Raw genomic sequence first — 20,515 nt, 5'->3', positions numbered from 1 at the left:
GAAAGAAAATCAATGTGATGAATAAAGTGTGACACATTCTCATAATGGAAAACATTAATGAAAAGAAAAGAGCTACTGATTCCTAGAACAACGTGGTAAAAACTTGAAAAATATATTTTTGAGTGAAAAGTAGTCATATGTTTTGTATTGTTTATGTGTCTGCTCTTATGCTCCTGAATGTTAGAAATCAGTATTCTACTTTTATAGAATTCCAGACTCTATTATGTTATTCAACATGTAACAGGGGCTCAATGCATATTTAGCAGAAGGTATATGCTATGAAAACCCAAAGGAAAAACCTGGTGTTTTTTTAATGAGAAAAACAACAGAAAAAATACTATAAAAATGATGCTTTAATTTTAGATATTTATACCAGAGCACAAAATCGAAAAATCAATATACTATCGGCTATTACTAATACAAAGTTAAGTATGTTCATGGCTAAGGTAATTCAGACTATTTCAAAGCAGATACTGTTAACAGTCCATGGTTTGAATGGACTTTTAGAGTGTGTAGATATGACAGTTTTCTTTCTTTACAACTTTTGTCTCTGTGGGAGAAAGTCTTCCCATCGCCCTCCCCTTCATTTACTCAGGACAGTAGGAGCTCAAAGTTGATCAGTCTGATTTCACAGTGCTGATTAGGTCATACTTGTGCCTTAGTGTCTAAATGATCATAAGCTCCTGTCTACGTTCAGGAAGCATTCTCTGTGTCCCTTCTTTACTCTGGTGAAATGGTGAAACTCTACTGTTCCTTAGTAGAGCACTGAGCTTGGCGCCACTTCTGCCTTAATAAGGAAGCATTTCAGAGCATCCTTTGGGTACCTGCCTCTCTTGGGCCCAGAGGTGGATTGCTAGAGCAAGCTGGCTTTGTGATCAAATGGCAGCATAGCACTATCCCAAGACCCCCCTGTTAATATTGTTTCATTTCTTCATTTTCATGTAACACATATGTGTGAACACAGAGCATGGTCTCCCAATGATACTCTGTCCCCCACCTTTGGTCCTTCAGGCGGTGATTGTGGCTGTCATGTGGCTTTCCTGGCTGTTATTCTTAAAAGTCTATCATGTGGAAAAACTCCTTAAAGTCTGAAGGAGGCATGCTCAGGGTTGAGAAAGATGTACCTTACTAATTATAGATCAGGCAGGCCAGAGGAATTCAAGTCTCTTGGGAGCCATGGGAACAAATTGTTAATCAATTTGCAATCATCTATAGGTGCACTGGGAGCTAAGCTCCAGTTAATACAGTACAGTGAGCAGAACTTGAACAAGTTCACTCTGTTAAATATTGACTGACGGGATTTCCATTCTTCTGGTGGAGTGTTATTGATAGAGTGAAAAAAAACACCGTCCTTCTCATTAGGTGGGTTGGAAATTGCATTGGGTGATACTATTTTATCCGTTTTTTTTTTCTTTTTGGGTCACACCCGGGCATTATGGGCTGGAGTGATAGCACAGCAGGTAGGGCATTTGCCTTGCATGCAGCCAACATGGCTGACCCGAGTTCGATTCCTTTGCCCCTCTCGGAGAGCCCGGCAAGCTACCGAGAGTATCTTGCTCTCAAAGCAAAGCCTGGCAAGCTACCCTTGATGTATTCAATATGCCAAACACAGTAACAACGAGTCTCACGATGGAGACGTTACTGGGCCCACTCGAGCAAATCGATGAACAATGGGAGGACAGTGACCCGGGCATTGCTCAGGAGTTACTCCTGGTTCTGCATTCAGGAATAACGCCTGGCTGTGCCCAGGAACCACATGGATGCTGGATACTCAACCCTGGTTGGCTGTGTGCAAAGCAAATGCCCTCCCCATTGTACTATCACTCCAGCCCCATTTGTGAAATATATGACATCTTTGGCGGTGGGAGTTGGGGCATACCCGCTACTGCTAGGACTCCACTCACTCTTGGTGGCAGTAGGAATTGAACCCAGGTCCCCCCGCCCCCCCCCATGCAAGGCCTAACCTTCTGTCCTGTGTCTCTGCCCCCACTGTTTTTCATCTTAGTTGTTTTTGTTTTGTTTTGTTTTGAGAGGCTTAACTATGTGCCCGATGATTTTCCGTTATTGTTAGTATGTGGGTAGGTTCTGTGGATCTTGTTATGTTGACATTCTCCAGAAACATTTCATCTTACCTCAGGGAAAGCAAAATGTTATGTTCTTTGCCTTCTTGTTGGTGTTCTCAGCTTGGTGCTCAGCTTTTTGACCCGTTCTGTACTGTGTTACACTCGGATAACTTTCCTAATTGGCAGGCTAACATACCAACAGGACTGGAGTTTCATGTCCTTCCCTGTCATGATTAAAAAGCAAGCATGTAAGAAACTAACTGCTGTGTAAGGTGTGACCAAAAAAAATTTATTAAGAGTTTTTACTAAGATTTTGTCAGGTTTCTCAGAAATCCATTGAGGCAAAAGGTTAATTTGTATAGATGTATAAGTTAATATTTCATGGCTTCATTCTTTGTCTTCTCATTTTTACCGAGCCCCCTAAGTTGCCTTTTCATTATTATTTTGTGTTCTGAGCAAAGCGCCAGCCTCACAGGGCCACGGCAGTCACTCAGGCACCTGTGCCCTTTTTCAGTTGCTTTTCTCTAAGCCCCTTGGTGAGCCTAAATAAACCTTTGTTTCTGCAGATTTCATTTCATTTCATTTCATCATCCTGTTAATCGTCGATTGCCTCGAGCAGGCGCCAGTAACGTCTCTTTCATCCTAGCCCTGAGATTATATTCACGGCTCTTTAGGAGAATGAGACCCATCATTGTTACTGGTATTTGGCATATTTGGTACGCCACGGGGAGTTTGCCAGACTCTGCCCTGTGGGCAGGCTACATTCGATAGCCTGCAAGTTTGTCCAAAGTAGGAATGAGATAATAAGATGTCATAAAGAAAAGTTCTGATAAGATGTCGCGCGGCCGCAAATGCAGATTGAAAAAGAAAAAAAGAAATGAGACATTCTGAAGTGTCTTCGGGGAAAAATATTTTTTTGCCATGTCAGTCTTCCCTTAGAGTCATCGATTCTTGTTTTAACATCTGTCTAGGATAGATGCAGTGAAATCCCACTATTGAGACCAGACACCTCTCAGGGAAAAACAACACAAACGGGCGCAGGCAAACTTGCCAGCAGCCACGCTCGATTTTCTAAAAGGTGAGTTAAACCTAAATCCCGGCGCGTCCTCGAGCCAGCTGATCCTCTTGTGTGGGTTGTCTGTCTGCAGTTCAACTCAGCGGCCAAGCAACTGATCGAATGGGATAAACCCCCTGCACCGGGCGCTGAGGCCGGAGAAGGCAGCTCCACGGCCACCCCGAGCACCTCCGCCCCGAAGCACTCCGACACCAAGAAGAACACCAAAAAGCGTCACTCCTTCACGTCCCTCACTATGGCCAGCAAGTCCTCGCAGGCCTCCCAGAACCGCCACTCCATGGAGATCAGCCCGCCTGTCCTTATCAGTTCCAGCAACCCCACGGCTGCCGCGCGCATCAGTGAGCTGTCTGGCCTCTCCTGCAGTGCCCCCTCTCAGGTAAGCCTGGCCTGGAGAACGGAAGGGGTGTGCACAGAAACCTGCCAGTTTTCAGACTGGAAAGAGGGTTTCTTTTTAACTCCCAAAGGTAGTAGTCTATTCAGCTACCCTGCCTTTCTCTGCGGTGGAAGTGATAAGTAGAGTGTAGCAAGTATAATCAAAACTGCTCTTTCAAAGGGAACAACAGAGGATTTAATAAATGTTATCCTCCATTTTTTTTAAGCCATTGCTCAGTTTTACCAAGCCACATTTTACAAAGCTGTTTGGGAGAAATTCTTTCCAAAAGTTTGGTCTCCATCCAGACTGAAGTGGCTGTGGGTCAGACCTGAGCAGTCTTAGAATTGCTGTCTCTGTAACTCTCCCAGAAATTAGGCTTTCCTGGGCAGAAGAAGAGAAAGAAGAGAGATGACAGGAAGAAACTTGTAAGTAAGAAATCGGCCAGGCTCCTTTTGAAAGGTCACTAGTTCCTCACAACTTTAAAAATGTCTTTAAAAATATGTACATGTTCTTGCGTTAATAAAAATGGAGATGATGTTTGGAAACAGTCTTTGAATCCTTTAATGCTGAGTGCCTTGTTATTCGACCCTCTAAGCACTTCTATACTAAAATAAATAACATGAGGAATTTCCTTACCACAGTCTTTGACACTGGACAGCAAACAGGGCTCCTCGTTCCCCGCCTCAGTCCTGGGACTGCTGAAATGACCCCATTGCATAAGATCTTAATGCCCTCAGAATCTCATTTGACACCCTACAGCAGCAGAAGAAATCTCTACCAATTTTTTGTCTCATATTTTATATCCATGCATATTTTACTTTCTGCTGTCTGGGATAACTTGTTTTGTTTTGTTTTGTTTTTCAGCCACATCCAACTGTGCTCAGGGTTTACTCCTGATTGGGTATAGGGGATTCTGGAATCCTGGAACTGAATTTGAGTCAGTCGCTTGTTTGTTAGACAAGTGCCTACTTGCTGAGCTATCACTCCAGTTCAGATAACTTTGGGGTTTTTTTTTTGGTATAGAATAAAACACAATTATTTTCAGGATAAAAAATGTACATATGATCACCAAAAGTTTGTAGTTTAAGAAATGTCTCTGTTGGGAGCTGGGGAGATATGGCATTGCAGGTAGGGCGCTTGCCCTGCATGCTGCCAATCTGTGTTCGATCCCCGGCACCCCATCTGGTTCCCAGGCCCCACCAGGAGTGACCTGAGTGCAGAGCAGGAGCAAGCCCTGTGCCCCACTAGGTGTGGCCCCAAAACAAAAAGATATGCCTGTTTGGGATTACACAATAAAACTTTACAATTTTCAGTTTTTAATATTCCTTGCTAAAATTATTCAAAATTATTCTCTTAGCATTATTTATTTAAAACTTCTTAGATTTATACTGCATTTTGTGAGTTAAATGAATCCATTTTCTGAATGTGATTATGGTTTGTTGCCGTTTTAGGGCGGGTGATAGGACCATGAAGACTTTTGATCTTAAGAAGGAAATGAGTGTGTTAAGGGGAAGAGGGTGTTTATTCATTAGGATATTCCTAACGGGAGACAAAGAGTCAGAACTCAATAAAGAGTTGTTAATTGAATGAACTACTTGAAAATTGGCAGAGAGGAGATCCTTGTCCATGTACAGGCTATAACTAGACCCCTGTGAAAAATAGACATCAACTATAGAATAACAAGTACCAAGAAGGGTTGCTCTGGGAATATTCAAAACCAAAGACTTTTTTTAAAATAAGGTTGGGCCTATTATTAACCAGAGATGCCATTCACTGAGAGGAGAGAGTCTGTTGACTGAAGGGTTTATTTTATTACCCAGCAGTGTTGTCTGATAATGTTTTCTTAAAATGTAAAGATGTGCTAGGGGTTGTGGAAACTTGGAGTGGGGATAGCTTTTAAAAGAAGGGTGGGTCATCTGTTGGCAGAAGAGAATGTGCAGAGAGCAAGGAAGAGCTGTGTGCTGTTTAGACCTTGTGTGGAGAAGTCTGCCCGTCAGGTGTGAGCATGTCTGAGGCTGGGAACAAAGACTATACATGCAGAGCTATTTTTATTTGGGTTTGAGGAGCTTAGGAAACGAGGCTCTTTCTGTCTGTGTTCGATTTAAACAGCTTCTCCTTCACCCATCACCTGCGCCCCGTTTCCAGTTTATTCTGTGTTCGGTGGTACTGGTGCCTTAGGGAGATGTCATTTCTCAGAGGATGGGAGATATTTGAAGTGTGGTCCAGATTTATAGAAAGTACTGCTTGTACTTTATAGAGAGGATCCACAGACAGCAGTAAAGTTGTGAGCATGCGTAGCCTGTATGACTATACAGACATACCCACAGACAGCAGTAAAGTTGTGAGCATGCGTAGCCTGTATGACTATACAGACATACCCACAGACAGCAGTAAAGTTGTGAGCATGCGTAGCCTGTATGACTATACAGACATACCCACAGACAGCAGTAAAGTTGTGAGCATGCGTAGCCTGTATGACATTTTTAAAGTTGTGAGGAACTAGTGCCTCTTACTCTGGTGATTGGCTCACATGGGGATTTTTAAAAACTGGGCTCTTGGGACTAGAGAGAGTATAGAGAGGTAAAACGATTGTGTTGCTCTATCCTTGTCACTCTGTATGGTCCACCAAGCATCACTGTATATTCCCCCAAAACAGAAGAGAAAAAATGAGAGTGCTCGTCATTTCTTTGCACAGTAAAAGACCCATTAATAATTAATAATTTGTTTACCCCAATAAGTTTGGCTGTTGTCCCTTGCTATTGGTTCCATTTCTGTCCTTTTCTTTAGTAGCTCTGGTGGCATTTATTGGGGGAAAAATAAAGGAATGAGAGAGATAACACAGCAACTAGAGTACTTGCTTTGCATGCCACCAACCCGGGTTCAATCCCGGCACTCCATATGGTCCACTAAGCCTCACTAGGAGTAACCCCTGCCTGAGTGCAGAGCTGGAGTAAGCCTTGAGCACTGCCAGCTATCACCCCAAAACCAAAAAAATTTCTTAAAGGAGAAAAATTAAAGAACTGAGTGCTTCTTTTTCTCTTCCCTACATGATGTTTAACTCTAACAGTTTGGTGCTTATGTGCCAGCCCACAGTCCCACAAGCTCCTTAGCCCCAGGTGATCTTGTCCAGAGCCTCCAATCAGGGTGGGATATGGATGGAAGGGGGAAGGCACTCGCCTGCCATTGTGTTGGGGAACTGTTGAGTGAAGGCTTTCAGATACCTAAGTTGGAAGAGTAATTATAGGTTGCGCAGTGCAGGTGGTTCCCCAGAACAGATGTGCACAGCTGTCTGATTGATATCTTCACAAGTGCATGATGAGACAAGCAACCAAGTCAATTTGTCTGCTCCTCTAGCCGCACCCAGGATATTTCTCGGCCTCTGCCAGCTGGAGGGATGATTCATGATATTAAATGTTCTTGTGGCATTTTTGCATTGAAGATCCACCTGTTTTCTTCCCCCATTCTGCTTTCCCCCAACTCTTTCCCTTTCCTCAGTCCTTTTAGTGGAGGAGATTAGGCATTTTCACAAGAAAGGGGCGTTCAGCAGGAAGACAGGTCATCCGGGAACAGGTCCTGGACTAAGTGTCCTTGGCCACTTGGTGGCTGCTGCTTGTCACTTTCTATAGTGACTTCTCTCTCATTCTTTATTCTTTGTTCAGAGTGCCCACCTTGTGGCTAGCTGTGCCCTCAGGATTTTCCTGGTAAAGGGCTTTCCACATCCATGCTGGTTTTTGGGTTAGGAGGATTCTTTTTAGGTCCTGATTATCTTTTTCTGACTGGGCTGACAAGATCCCATGGGCCAGCCCCTCACAGAGTTTGGGGATGAGCACTCATGATCCACAGCTATGAGTCATTTACGGCTAATGATTCAGAATCTCAGATGGGAACTGAGCTAGCTCTCTGCTTAGTTCCTGGCAACACAGGGACTGCATTTTAGTAGTGGGAGTCATTTGCTTTTTTATTTCATTTTGTTTTTTCCCCAAAACTTTCCTTCACAGTGGTGTGCACTTTGAAGTAAGCATTTTATCTAAGAAAGAAGACCATAGGGTGCCAATTTGCAGATGTCCTTGGAGTGTATATGTAAACAGATCTATTGCAGGAACTAGCTAAAGGCCATTGGGTTTTATCTTGGAAAGAAGAACCAGCATGCTGTTTATTAGACATTGATTAGAACTACACTGTGGTTCATAGGAGAGCAGAAAAGGAGGGTTTACGGAGAATGCTTGTTAGTAATGCCCTGGGCTCTGCTTCGGGTCGGCCTGTCGATTCAGTCAATATAGGAGCCAACAGGTACAGACGTGATGTCAAGGGATGTGGACTCCCTGTGTACAGTTTTATTTGTGTGAGTAAATCGTTGGCCACGGTTCTGGTTTTCCCTGATCTTGGCAGGACCTTACCCAGTGAGAAACCGAAAGTTCATGAGGCTTTCAGGGACTTAATCATTGACCAGGTAGGGTTTTTCTTGTTTTATGTTTTTTGTTTTTTGTGGTTGTTGTTGTTATTATTGTTTTTTGGATTTTTTTTTGTTTGGTTGGTTTTTTGTTTGTTTTGAGGGGGTTCTTTTTGGTTCTAATAATCTTTTTCTTGTGGGAACTGAGGAAACTGTGTTTGGAATTATGTTTTCATTACAGAAAGCCTAGCATTTCTGATATGCCATTGTTCCTTTGGGAAAATAAGGCACCATGCAGCCACATGCTTTGAAGGGGCATGCCATGCTCTCCCACCTCGATTTCTGCAGCATCACTAACAAAGCTGCAATCTGCATTTGGACAGGATGGACAATTGAGTGAAACTGATTGAGTAACTGAATGCAGGCAGCGAAATGAACTGACTCTATTTCTTTCTAGTAAATTAATCTTGGCTAGTGTCCTCTAAAAGACACCTTTGAAAACAGCTAATTTGCCTTGACATTGTTCCTTTAAAGGTTTTATAAATAATTACCTGCTATGGGCATGTTTCAGCAGCTGCATTTTAATTTTGTGTCCCCACTGAAAGGCAGGAATTGTGAAAAATTACCCTAAAAATAGCAAAATACTTCCAACAGTTTACATAGATAACCACACACTGACAGACAGGTGAGTATTCAGTCACAACCTACTTTAACAGGATCTTCCGAGACTTTGGTGATGGGTTGGTTGAGCTGCAGATTGAGAAGATCACTTTAGTTCACAGTAGCTTCCCCATTGGGCCAGCATAATGATGGGAAAGCCAACAGCAGTTGAATTCTATATGTAAATAAACAATGCAGTGGGGCTTGCTAGTGAGAGATTGTACTGCAGGTAAGGTGCTTGCCTTGTATTCAGCAGACCCCAGGTTCGATCCTGACACCACATATGGTTCCCTGCACACTGCCAGGAGTGATCCCTGAGCACAGAACCAGGATTACTCCTTACGTCTGGAGCACCAGTGGGTGTGGCCCAAACTCTTACCTCTTTAAAACACAAAACAAAACAAAACTCACACTATAGCAGACACCCCAGTGTATAATACAGATTAGGTAATCAGTACATTTGGGTTGAAAGCAGAAAGCAATTCTGTTTTCTCTTACTAATCGAAATTTTAGATTGGAAAAAAAAAACGTGACTTGCCTTTCCAAGGTATAGCTGATATAATCTGTTGTATTAAATGTGGTCTTCTTTTGATTACTCTTTTTTTGGGGGCAGGTTCACATTAGTACCACCGGGTTAATCGTGACCCCACCCCCAAGCAGCCCAGTGACAACCGGCTCTTCGTTCACATTCCCATCTGATGTTCCCTACCCAGCTGCTGTCCTCGGAGTGAGTACCAATTCTGTCTCTGCTATTCTGACACATTAGCCCAGCGTCCCCTCTCCTCAAACACCTGCAGTTTTCCTTGCTGTTTACAAGGTAGGGTGACTCTTGTTCTATCATCTATGTCAGTCTTCCAAAAAAAATTTAGGAAATCTCCTCATTGTAGTCTGAAAAATGTTTTGCAGTAAGGATCAGTGGCCACAAGCTATTAGAACTCTGTAACATGCTCTCAGTTTTTATTAGAGCTCAGCCTGATTCTCTGCAAGGCTTAACCTTTATTTCTTGAGCTCCTAGGCCTGACTCATTTCTTACAAAGGCACATTTATAAAAATGTAAATTAGGGAACTGGGATTCTCGTGCTCACTGGTTTGTTTTGTGTCATATGACACAAGGCGTGGCCTTGCCGTACCCATGATCGTCTGAGACACCTGTGGCCATGGAACACTCCTTCAGTGCATGTGCTTCTCCTTCTAGAAACTACAGATAGATGCCAAAATACTAATTGCTTTAAAACATTGGAACTGCACGAGGAAATTAACTAAAAGAATGAGAATAATCAGAGCATAGGTAATAAGGAGAGGAAAAAGTAAAAGGGAAAAATAAAATCATCCAAAGTCAACCTCAAGTAGCAGAAACACACTAGTTTAAAATGCCTTTCCCTAAAATTGTAGACAATTGAACTGCAAGGAACCAACAATTCTGACAGGTCTTTTATCCAGGTCAGTAGCTTAGTTAATACTTAGGCACTGTTTCTTCTTAAAACAGCATCCACATAAGTATAAGAACATGTTGAAATTTATAAAGAATTTCCAAAAGTCTAATTCAATATAGGTATTAACTCTGCATTTAAGATTCTCCAGTTTCCTGAATGCCCAAGAACAGATGACTGGTTAAAGAAACTTCGGTACATCTACACAATGGAGTACTATGTAGCTGTTAGAAAAGATGAAGTCATGAAATTTACATACAAGTGGTACTACATGGAAAGTATCATGCTAAGTGAAATGAGTCAGAAAGAGAGGGACAGACAGAGAAAGATTGCATTCATCTGGGGAACATAAAATAACAAAATAGGAGACTATAACACCCAAGAATAGCAGAGATAAGTACCAGGAGGTTTACTCCATGGCTTGGAGGCTAGCCGCACACGCTAGGGGAAAAGGCAGCTCAGATAAGAGAAGGGAGGACCAAATAAAGGGTGTTGGGAAGTTCCTCCCAGGATGGGAGATGCCTGCTGAGAGTAGATTCTAGACCGAACATGATTGCCACTCAATACTTCTTTTGCAAACCACAGCACCCAAAAGGAAAGAGAGAACAAAGGGGAATGCTCTGCCACAGAGGAAGGGAGGGATGAGGGGGACGGAGGGTGGGAGAGATACTGGGATCAGTGGTGGTGGAGAATGGGCACTGGTGGCGGGATGGGTACTCGATCATTGTATAACTGAAACCCAAGCACAAAAAATTGTAAATCTACAATTGTACCTCATGGTGTTTCACTAATAAAAATCTAAAAAAAAAAGTAGATATTAAACAAAAATAAAATGACATAGCACAGCGGTAGGGTGTTCGCCTTACAAGCGGCCAACATGGCCGACCCGAGTTCGATTCCTCTGCCCCTCTCGGAGAGCCCAGCAAGCTACCGAGAGTATTCGATATGCCAGACACAGTAACAACAAAGTCTCCAATGGAGACGTTACTGGGCCTGCTCGAGCAAATCGACGATCAACGGGAGGGCCTTTACCTTTACCTTTAAAAAAAATTCATGAATGGGGGTATGGTGCCGCCAGCAGGTCAATCTGTACCTGTGAGGCAAGTGCATCAGCAGCCTCATGGCACCTTCAGACTTCCAGATACCCCAAAATTGCTGCTGTGCCTTTGGCCAGACCCCAAAAACTTGGGGCAAAGTTTACCAAGAAAGTAAACAGCCAAAAGTTAGGTATGTGGGAAACACACCCACAAACCACCTCCGGCTCAGCTATATAATTGGAGGCAAGGCCTCCTTGGTTCCTGATTGAACTGCTTAATGGACATGATCCCAGAGACTCAGAAACGAATCTCAGAACCCAGTGGCTTTAGGTAGAAATGTGTCTGGTCTCTGCAGTAGGCTACTGGTGCTGGGTCAACCCAGGTGGGAATAGGTTTCGTGCCTTGGCCTGTGCCCCCTGGCGGCCCAGTGGCCACCATCTGTCTGAGGCCACTGGATAGTCACATTTGGGCCCCCAGTGACGAGACACACAGGGCATCACGGGATGGGTGCGGAGCCGGGCTTGTCCTCCCCACCCCAACGAGACCCCAAGTCATCGCCCACAAATGGCCTCTCTGGCTCCTGATCAAGCTGCTTAGCGGCCATGATCCCAGAGACTCAGAAACAAATCTCAAAACCCAGTGGCTTTTGGCAGAAATGCATCTGGACTCCACAGTACGTTACTGTTGCTGGGCCACCCCAGGGAGGAAAGGATGTTGTCCCTCCGCCTGCTCCCTCTTGGCGACTTGGTGGTTGTCATCCTCCAGAGGCCATTGGACAGTCAGACTTGGGCCCGCAGTGACGAAACTTGTTGGGCCTCACGGGATGTGGGGGGGGGAGGGTGGAGCCGGGCCTGTCCTCCCCACCCCAACGAGACCCCAAGTCATCGCCCACGAGCGGCCTCTCTGGCTCCTCATCAAGCTGCTCAACGGCCTTGATCCCAGAGACTCAGAAACAAATCTTGAAACCCAGCAGCTTTTGGCAGAAATGTGTCCGGACCCCGCAGTAGGTTACTGTCGCTGGGCCACCCCAGGGGGGAATGGGTGCTGTCCCTCCACCTGCTCCCTCTTGGCGACTTGGTGGCTGTCATCCTCCAGAGGCCATTGGACAGTCAGGCTTGGGCCCGCAGTGACGAAACTTGTTGGACCTCACGGGATTGGGTGTGGGGAGCTGGGCCTGTCCTCCCCACCCCAACGAGACCCCAAGTCATCGCCCATGAGTGGCCTCTCTGGCTCCTCATCAAGCTGCTCAATGGCCATGATCCCAGAGACTCAGGAGCAGATCTCTAAACCCAGTGGCTTTTGGCAGAAATCCCTCCAGATTTAAGTGTTAAAATTTCAGAATTTCAAAACCACATGGCCCTACAGCAGCCACACGACATCATATGTTATTCATAACCAGCAATAGAACACAAATTGTCTATTGTTGCCTTTTCAGCAGATCTGAGTGTTGGGGTAAAATCTCAAATAATGGTGGGTCTGGTGTCAAAATAATGAATGTGATCAAAGTAGAGAGAGAGTAATGTAGAAATCATCTGCCCCACAGGCAGGGGGAGGGTGTGGGATGGGGGGCATACTGGGATTTTTGGTGGTGGAGAATGGGCACTGGTGAAGGTATGGGTGTTTCATTGTATGACTGAGACTTAGAACCAAAAGCTTTGTAACTGTTCTCATGGTGATTCAATAAATAAAATTATAAAAAATGGGGGGAAAAAATAAGGTGGAGTTCATGCACAATTCAATCAGCTAATCAGTGGCTGAATAAATAGCAGTACTCCTACAAAAAAATTCATGAAAAAAAAAAGATTCTCCAGTTTCAAAGTGGTTTTCAATTATGGATGAAATGAATTAAAACAAAATAATTATGAAATAAGAGCAATGAGGCCAAAGGAAGGCAAGGCCAATAAACCAGATGGAACCAACATTCTGAGCCCTATGTTTCTGCAGTAAGAGTGCAAATTTGGTTCTGAGAGCCCAGAGTTGAATGAGAGGAGAAAAGATCCTGGTCAGGAGAGATGGCTCAACTGACTGAGCACATCCCCAGGATCAATCCTCAGCACTGTGTGGTCCCCTGAGCACAGAGATGAGAGTATCTCCCAAGTACTGCCCAGGTGTGGGTGCCCTCCCTTGAAGCCAGAAAGAAAATATCCTTCAGTTACATTCCCCCAGTGGACCTCACCCCCATAAATGGTTTAATAGACTTTTTTTTTTTAGTCACACCCAGCAATACTCAGGAGTTACTCCTGGCTTTGCACTCTCCTGGCAGTGCTTGGGGGACCACATGGAATGCTGGGAATCGAACCCGGGTCGGTTCCGTGCAAGGCAAATGCCCTACTCACTGTGCTATCACTCCAGCCCTGTTTAATAGACTTTCACTGGTTGTGATGCTCTCAGAAATGGAGGCCTAATCATGGGGGACACACCTACGTTTCAAACCCAGCTCAGCTCAACATGATTGTTTTATGGCCATGAGAAGATGCTCAATCCCTTTAAGCCTTGGTGTCCTTATCCATAACAGGGGACTAATCATGTCTGCTTTGGAAAGTTTGCTCCCTGCCTTGAACCTAGGAAGGGTTGGCTCTCTGTGACCTGGTCATGAGCCTCAACTTACCATGTGGGTCTGGTTTACTTGAGGAATGTCTGGGGTCCCTTGGCCATTTGATTAGGGTTTTCTCTGGTTTCTTTACCAGGAATGCTTAGACTTTCAGACAGCTAGTTTGTTTTTTAGTTTGTGCATTTTATATGTGTTGTAAAGATTGTGTTTCTCTTTGCTGGGACTCTCAGAACCAAATTTGCACTCTTACTGCAGCAACATAGCGGTCAGAATGTTGACTCCACTAGTCTATTGGCCTTGCTTTTCTTTGGCCTCACTGCTCTTATTTCATAATTATTTTGTTTTGATTCATTTTGTCCATAATTGAAAACCACTTTGAACCCAGGGGATCTTAATGAATCCAGGGTTCATACCTATATTGATATAGACTTTTGGAAATTTTTTATACATTTCAGCATGTTCTTATATTTATGTAGGCGTTAATCTTGTTCTGATTAAAAGTTAAAGACAGTTTATCTGTTTTTCAAAATGTTTGCCAGCCCATTATAGCTTTCAGGTAGTACACTTGCTGAAGGAGAATTTATAATGCTTCATCTAAGAAGAAGATGAAATTGAATTCAGTATTGAAGTGCGGTTTCCAGGAGATTCCTTCAGCCCCTGGGGGTTTTTGGTCCAGAAGCAAGTTCCCTAATCAGCCTGCCCGCTGATCTCTAGGGAACACTCTTCTTCCATCTCTTCCTGACCCAGTGTATACACACACCCAGTTCCATTTCCAGACATCTACCTCATTTAGAAAAACTAAATTCTAAGGGGGAAAAAGGCGAACTTTTTTCTGATCTTAGAAAAAAATAATTAGTGGAAAAGACACAGAACTGGCTGGGTTTCAACACTTGTGGGCTGAATCTTTCAGTAACTGGCCAGTTGCTCTTAGCCAGAGGCACACTCCAGGGCAAATCAATAGGACAGGTCATGAGAGAGCATGAATAAATAAAAATTAATTTACGCACTGCCCCTTCATCCCCGGATTCTATAAGAAAGGCTGCATGCTAAGCCCGAGAAACCTTTATTAAATGTCTCTTGCCTGTGCCAATTTGCTTCAAGGAAAAACTCATTAGAGACAGGGTTTTGTCCATCAGCCTAGGGGACATGTAGATGTTGAAGTCTCGGGTAGATTAGCAGAAGTATTGTGGATCGAATATGTTGTTTTATTGGAAAGAACCTCAGTAGTGTATGCCTGCTGCCCCTCACAGCCTGTGGCAAGCGTTCTCTTTACAACATGAAGAGCTGCCTGAGACCAACCACTACCGCGGCCATGGTACAAATGCAACTCAACAGAAGGGAAATTGTGCTTTCCACCGTGTGGATTTATTGGCTATAAATGCCAGCACTTAGAATAGGAAATGAACATTATCCATGTACTTTCTTTTTCATGAATTGAGACTTTTTAAATCTTTCATGCAGATTATGAGCATATTGTTCCATGCATTTTGCATGTGACCATTAAAATATTAAATATCTACGATTAGGAGCACAACTGGTATTCAGACATCAGACTGCTGTTAGGAGTAAGGCTTTTGCCCTCCGACTAATTATGAGGGCAAAAGAGGGTGAAGATTTTAGACTCATTTTTGGCATGATGACAGAAGCACTTGAAAAATTAGTTATGAACAATTCCAGAATTCCTGCACCAGTTGAGAGGGTTTTAGCTACCTCTCAGATGTGATAAAGTACCCAGTGAATAAAGACCAGATATAGCCTGTGACTTATTTATAAACAGATTCCATTTGAAACATTGGTAGCCTTAACTAAAAGAAGTGGTGTACTAACATATATTGAATGTATATGCATGCTTCTTCAGTATTTTTGTGTGTAGGCATGTATGTTTAAAGTAAAGAAAAAATTAAATGTCAGGGGGCCAGAGTGATAGTATGACAGGTAGATCTTTTGCTGTGCATGCAGCCAACCCAGGTTCTGTTCCCGGCATCCCATATGGTCCCCTGAGCACTGCCAGGAGTAATTCCTGAGTGCAGAGCCAGGAGTAACCTCTGAGCATCACTGGTTGTGACCCAAAAAGCCAAATAAATAAGAGAAAGTGAGAAGATGGACTCATGACAACAATAAAGGGAAAAAAATTTTTTTTAATTAAATGTCAGGTCCCCCCCAGGGAGCAAACAAGTGATTCATGCATTGTAGCAGCTGGGGGAGGCTAAGCAGAGCTTCTGTGTGAGCAGGCCCAGGCAGGGGGTGGACAAGGGACTAAGTACCTTGGTAGTTGGACAAGTCGAAGTCCAGCCCTAGGGCCTGGCAGGAGCTCTGGGCCTCTGAAAGAGGGGTAGGAGATGGCCCAAACTGCATAGCCTTTAGAAGGAAGGACTCGTATGTTGGAGCCCTAGGGCTGTATTGGAGTGTTCTAAGAGGGGCAGGGCCCAGGGTATTTTCCTGTGGAGAGCAGCGCTCACTGGGGATCTCTTAGCTCCCGGCTGCTAGCAACACCGCGATGAGCAAGACCGTCTGACTCTGCAGACGCGTGAGTCATGAGGCTCACTTCCATTTTCTGAGCTCCTTCCCACTATCTCAGCCCCCTGAGACAGGCTTTCTAGCTCTCACCTGGTTCTCATTATCACCCTGTCTCGCAGATTGGTGTATCGAGGCAACGGCACCTTCTTCATTTGTAGTCAGTTATCTTCCTCCTTTCTCCTCCCAGCCTCCCCCTTCTTCTTGCTCAGGGACTGCTGCAAATGTCGAGTAATAAAGCTGCAATTTGTCAAAGAAATTCCATTCCCAGAGAGGTATTTTTTTAATCACCAAATACTTGATTACATCTTCCTTGTTAGATGTAAACTTGGCATTTAAAAAAATATATTCTATATTCTTACTCTTTTTCCTCCTATATCTTCAGAACTATACTCATAAGGGGATTAATTCCAATGAACATCCAATTGAAACACAGGACTTAACCACTTTCCATATTTATGTTGAGGCTTGTATTCTGACACCTAAGTTGTTTTTCCATTATTTTCTAAATTTAAAAATAATAACAAACTCCATTTCCCACTTCCTCCTCATTGTCCTAAAAAAGATAATAAGGCAGAATATTCCAGTAATTAGATAGATGTGTACAGAGAGTAATGCTGCTGAAGTGGCTAGTGCTGCCGATTTGAGGGGACCTGACTACAGAGTGGCCTTGTCAGCCCTGTACATGCCGGTGCTGGACAGAGACTGTGCTGGAAGTGGGTTGGTAGGAAATTAGATATTTAGAAGGAATTGATGATGGGATTTGGGCATATTAATGTTACTTGCCCAAGAAACCCAGAAAATGTTCAAAGTGTCTCCTGCCTGTCACTTTCTACCCCAGAACCATGAAGGACTCTGCATCTCCTAGGAAACGAATCTCTTTTTGATCCCTTGAACTTATGCCCAAAGACGTTGAACTTGTAGACTAGCCTGGATCTGATGAGTCACTGGATCCGAGAGATAGCTCAGTGGGCTAAGCACAGGCTTGGCATAAAGTAGGCACAGGTTTGATCTCTGCCATCACATAGTTCCCAAACATCTCAAGGAGCGACCCTTGAGCACAAACCAGAACCCACCCCTGAGCACTGCTGAGTGTAGCCCCCCAAATCAAAAGACCTAAGTGGTCTCGTACTGCCATTGTTAGCCAGATGCAGTCTCTGGACCTGCCGCTCTCCAGACTGGTTTGTGTGAAAGGGCCAAAGGAGAGGGCTCCGGAGAGGAGAGGATTCAGCACTCAGTTCAGAGGCTGGGAATCAGGAGCACGTCTGTACTGCTCCCTCTGCTGAAGGAAGGAAGTCGAGGGTGGCCTGACCGCAGAGCCTCTGCTGGGGTTTGTCTGACCTGAGAGCTCAGTCCTGTGCAGTGCAAATGGGCCTCATCTTTAAAGGTCACAGGGCCAGGGCCACAGATCTCAGACGTGGCCGGGCAGGTTCTGTTCCCATTAGCAAGCCCTTGGCAGATTGTTTTTTTTTTTTTTTTTAATGTAGAAGCACTGCTATTTATTCAGCCACTAGCTTAGCTGATTGAATTGGGCTTGAATTCCATCTTACTTTTTTTTTCTCCATTTTTTATAATTTTATTTATTGAATCAGTGAGAGCAGTTACAAAGCTTTTGGGTTTAAGTCTCGGTCATACAATGAAATACCCATACCTTCACCAGTGCCCATTCTCTACCACCAAAAACCCCAGTTTCCTCCCATCCCACATCCTCCCCCTACCTGTGGGGCAGATAATTTCCACATTATTCTCTTTCTTTACTTTGATTACATTCAATATTTTGACACAGACCCACCACTATTATTTGGGATTTTACCCCAACACTCAGATCTGCTGAAAAGGCAACACTAGACAATTTGTTTTCTATTGCTGGTTATGAATAACATATGGTGTCATGTGGCTGCAGTAGTGGCTGCGTGATTTTGGAATTCCGAAGTTTTAACAATTAAATCTGGAGGGATTTCTGCCGAAACCTGCTGGGTTCCAAGATTTGTTCCTGAGTCTCTTGGATCATGGCCATTAAGCAGCTTGATCAGGAGCCAGAGAGACCATTCGTGGGCAGCGACTCAGGGTCTTGTTGGGATGGGATGGAAAGGGTCGGCTCCACCCCCATCCTTTGAGGCCCCATGTGTCTCATCACTGTGGGCCCAAACCTGACTCTCTAGTGGCCTCTGGAGGATGATGGTCATTGAGCTGTCAGGGGGAACAGGCCAAGGCACGAAACCTGTTCCCACCTGGGGTGGCCCAGTGCCAGTAACCTACTGCAGGGACTGGATGCATTTCTGCCAAAACCGTTGGGTTTCAAGATTTGTTTCTGAGTCTCTGGGATCATAGCCATTAAGCACTTTGATCAGGAATCAGAGAGACCTTGCCTCCAATTATATAACTGAGCCGAGGTGGTTTGTGGGTGTGTCTCCCACATACCTAACTTTTGGCCGTTTCCTTTCTTGGTAAACTTTGCTCCAAGTTTTTGGGGTCTGGCCAAAGGCACAGCAGCAATTTGGGGGTCTGGAAGTCTGAAGGCACCATCATCTGCTGATGCACTTGCCTCACAGGTACAGATTGACCTGCTCGCGGCACCATAGCCCCGAGATTGTGTGTTTGTGTATGTGTGTGTGTGTGTGTGTGTGTGTTTTAAGCCTCGTATCCTTCAGAAGTAACCATTCTTTTAAAAAATTTTTTTCTTTTTTAATTTTTGCTTTTTGGATCACACCTAGTGATGCTCAGGGGTTACTCCTGGCTCTGCACTCAGGAATTACTCCTGGCGGTGCTCGGGGGACCATATGGGATGCCTGGAATCGAATCCAGTTTGACTTTGTGCAAGGCAAACACCCTACCCGCTGTGCTATTGCTCCAGCCCAGAAGTAACTATTCTTTTCTCAAACTGAAAGCTGGGAGGCAGAAGGTCAGAGTCTCCAAAGCACAAGCAGAGCTTTTCTTTTGAATGAGTTTGAAAGTAGCATTTCCTTGGCCACACCAGGTGTTTCCTGGATCCCAGCTCTCTCACACTTTCCTTATGATGAACACGACCCACTGCATTTCCATCGGGCTCCAGCTACAAATGACTGGTGCTTTTCTAACCCCTGTTCACTGGCTTTAGTTCAGAACAACATTCCGTTCCCAGAGTGTGGCGAGCAAGATGTGACCTCTGCAGGTCAGTAGATGGCGGGTTTTCATTTGCCTATTTTGTTGTTCGGCCTTTTTCTGCTGCTAAGGAGATGCATCTTGGCCCATGAGACCTGGCCTGGCTCAGGCTCGGGAAGAATAGACAGGTCTCTGGGTCAGCTCCGGGTGAGCGAGAGACTGCGGTTTCCTCTGTAGAGATTTCAGGCCTTGCAGACCGCCAAGCTGCCTGGAGCGCACCACGCAGCAGGTTACCTTTTGAACTTCCACATCACCAGATTATTTCAGTTTGGGTTGTTTATAAAGCAACCCACAGCACTTCCTTGTCTGTCCATGCCCGGGACTCAGCAGAACCCTGTCATTTTCCCAAGCCCACAGGGCCGGGCTCCGTCTAGGAATCGCCATTGTTCTCGCTCTGGGTCTCTGTGTGTTTTTACGTGTGTTTTTACGTCTCTGTGTGTTTCTACACCCACGAATGCCACATCTAGGAATCTGACTTTCATAGGACTATCTCTCTCTGACTCTGTGTGTGTGTTTATACCTCCACGTACCTCTCACGCACATGTCCCCAGAGACAAGTCACCAGCACTGAGAGAAAAACACTGCCAATATCCTGAAGGCCATCTCTGTTGCTGCACTCAGAAGGCCGAGAACTGTCTTCTCTCAGATGCCGTCCTTGGGCTCTTTCAGAAGGTGCTGCTTTATGCCATCTCTACAAGACCAGGACGCCTCTCTCTGGAAACCACATACACAGCACATTTGTGTACTGCATTTGTTTATCTCAGGACCTTGTTTTCGCCTTCTGTTAACAGTCTCTGTGTGTTTTCCACAGGGCCAGTGATGTGTTTTGTCTTTTTCTTCTCAGAACTAATTTAGCATAAGCCTTTGTTTTGAGAGATGTAATAGCCCGTTTTCATTTCCTTTCCCCTTTAGAAATAGAAAAGGGAGCCTTTGGATGCTGTGCCGGGCTCCTGTTTATTTCAAGGAAAATTCTTGTTGAACTCGGGGTGAGCTCTGTCCAGTTCCTGCCTCTTGGGCTTGGGAGATTCTAAGCGAGGGATCTGGTGACAGATTCATCATCTCTGTACAGTCTAGACGAGTGATCTCACCCTTCAAGCCCCAGGTGTATTATTACTTGCCACCTACCCAGGTCACCTTTGCTGATGTTTTACTGCAATTACTTTTCTCCGCTGGTCCCTGAGACTATAGCGAACAGAATGAAGGCTTGACCTCCTTGAGGTGAGGGAGGGTTCGAAGGTTCAGAGTGCCAGTCCACAGCCAGATTCTAGCCCTGGAGCAAGT

The 20,515-nt window shown here is 44.6% G+C and overlaps 1 protein-coding gene across 1 annotated transcript in view; it reads left to right on the top strand.

The window, feature by feature from the left end:
• Positions 1–20,515, top strand: part of SH3RF1 (SH3 domain containing ring finger 1) — a 194,428-nt gene that overhangs the window by 139,067 nt on the left and 34,846 nt on the right. The window contains exons 4-5 of the mRNA XM_056113834.1: positions 3,212–3,514; positions 9,175–9,288. Of these exons, the coding sequence (XP_055969809.1) occupies positions 3,212–3,514; positions 9,175–9,288 (417 nt within the window). The remainder of the gene's footprint in view (positions 1–3,211; positions 3,515–9,174; positions 9,289–20,515) is intronic.

Source organism: Sorex fumeus, unplaced genomic scaffold (assembly GCF_029834395.1).
Source record: "Sorex fumeus unplaced genomic scaffold, SorFum_2.1 ptg000024l, whole genome shotgun sequence".
NCBI classification, from domain to species: domain Eukaryota; kingdom Metazoa; phylum Chordata; class Mammalia; order Eulipotyphla; family Soricidae; genus Sorex; species Sorex fumeus.
Note: the sequence above shows the minus strand (reverse complement) of the source record. Positions and strands in the feature narration are given on the sequence as shown.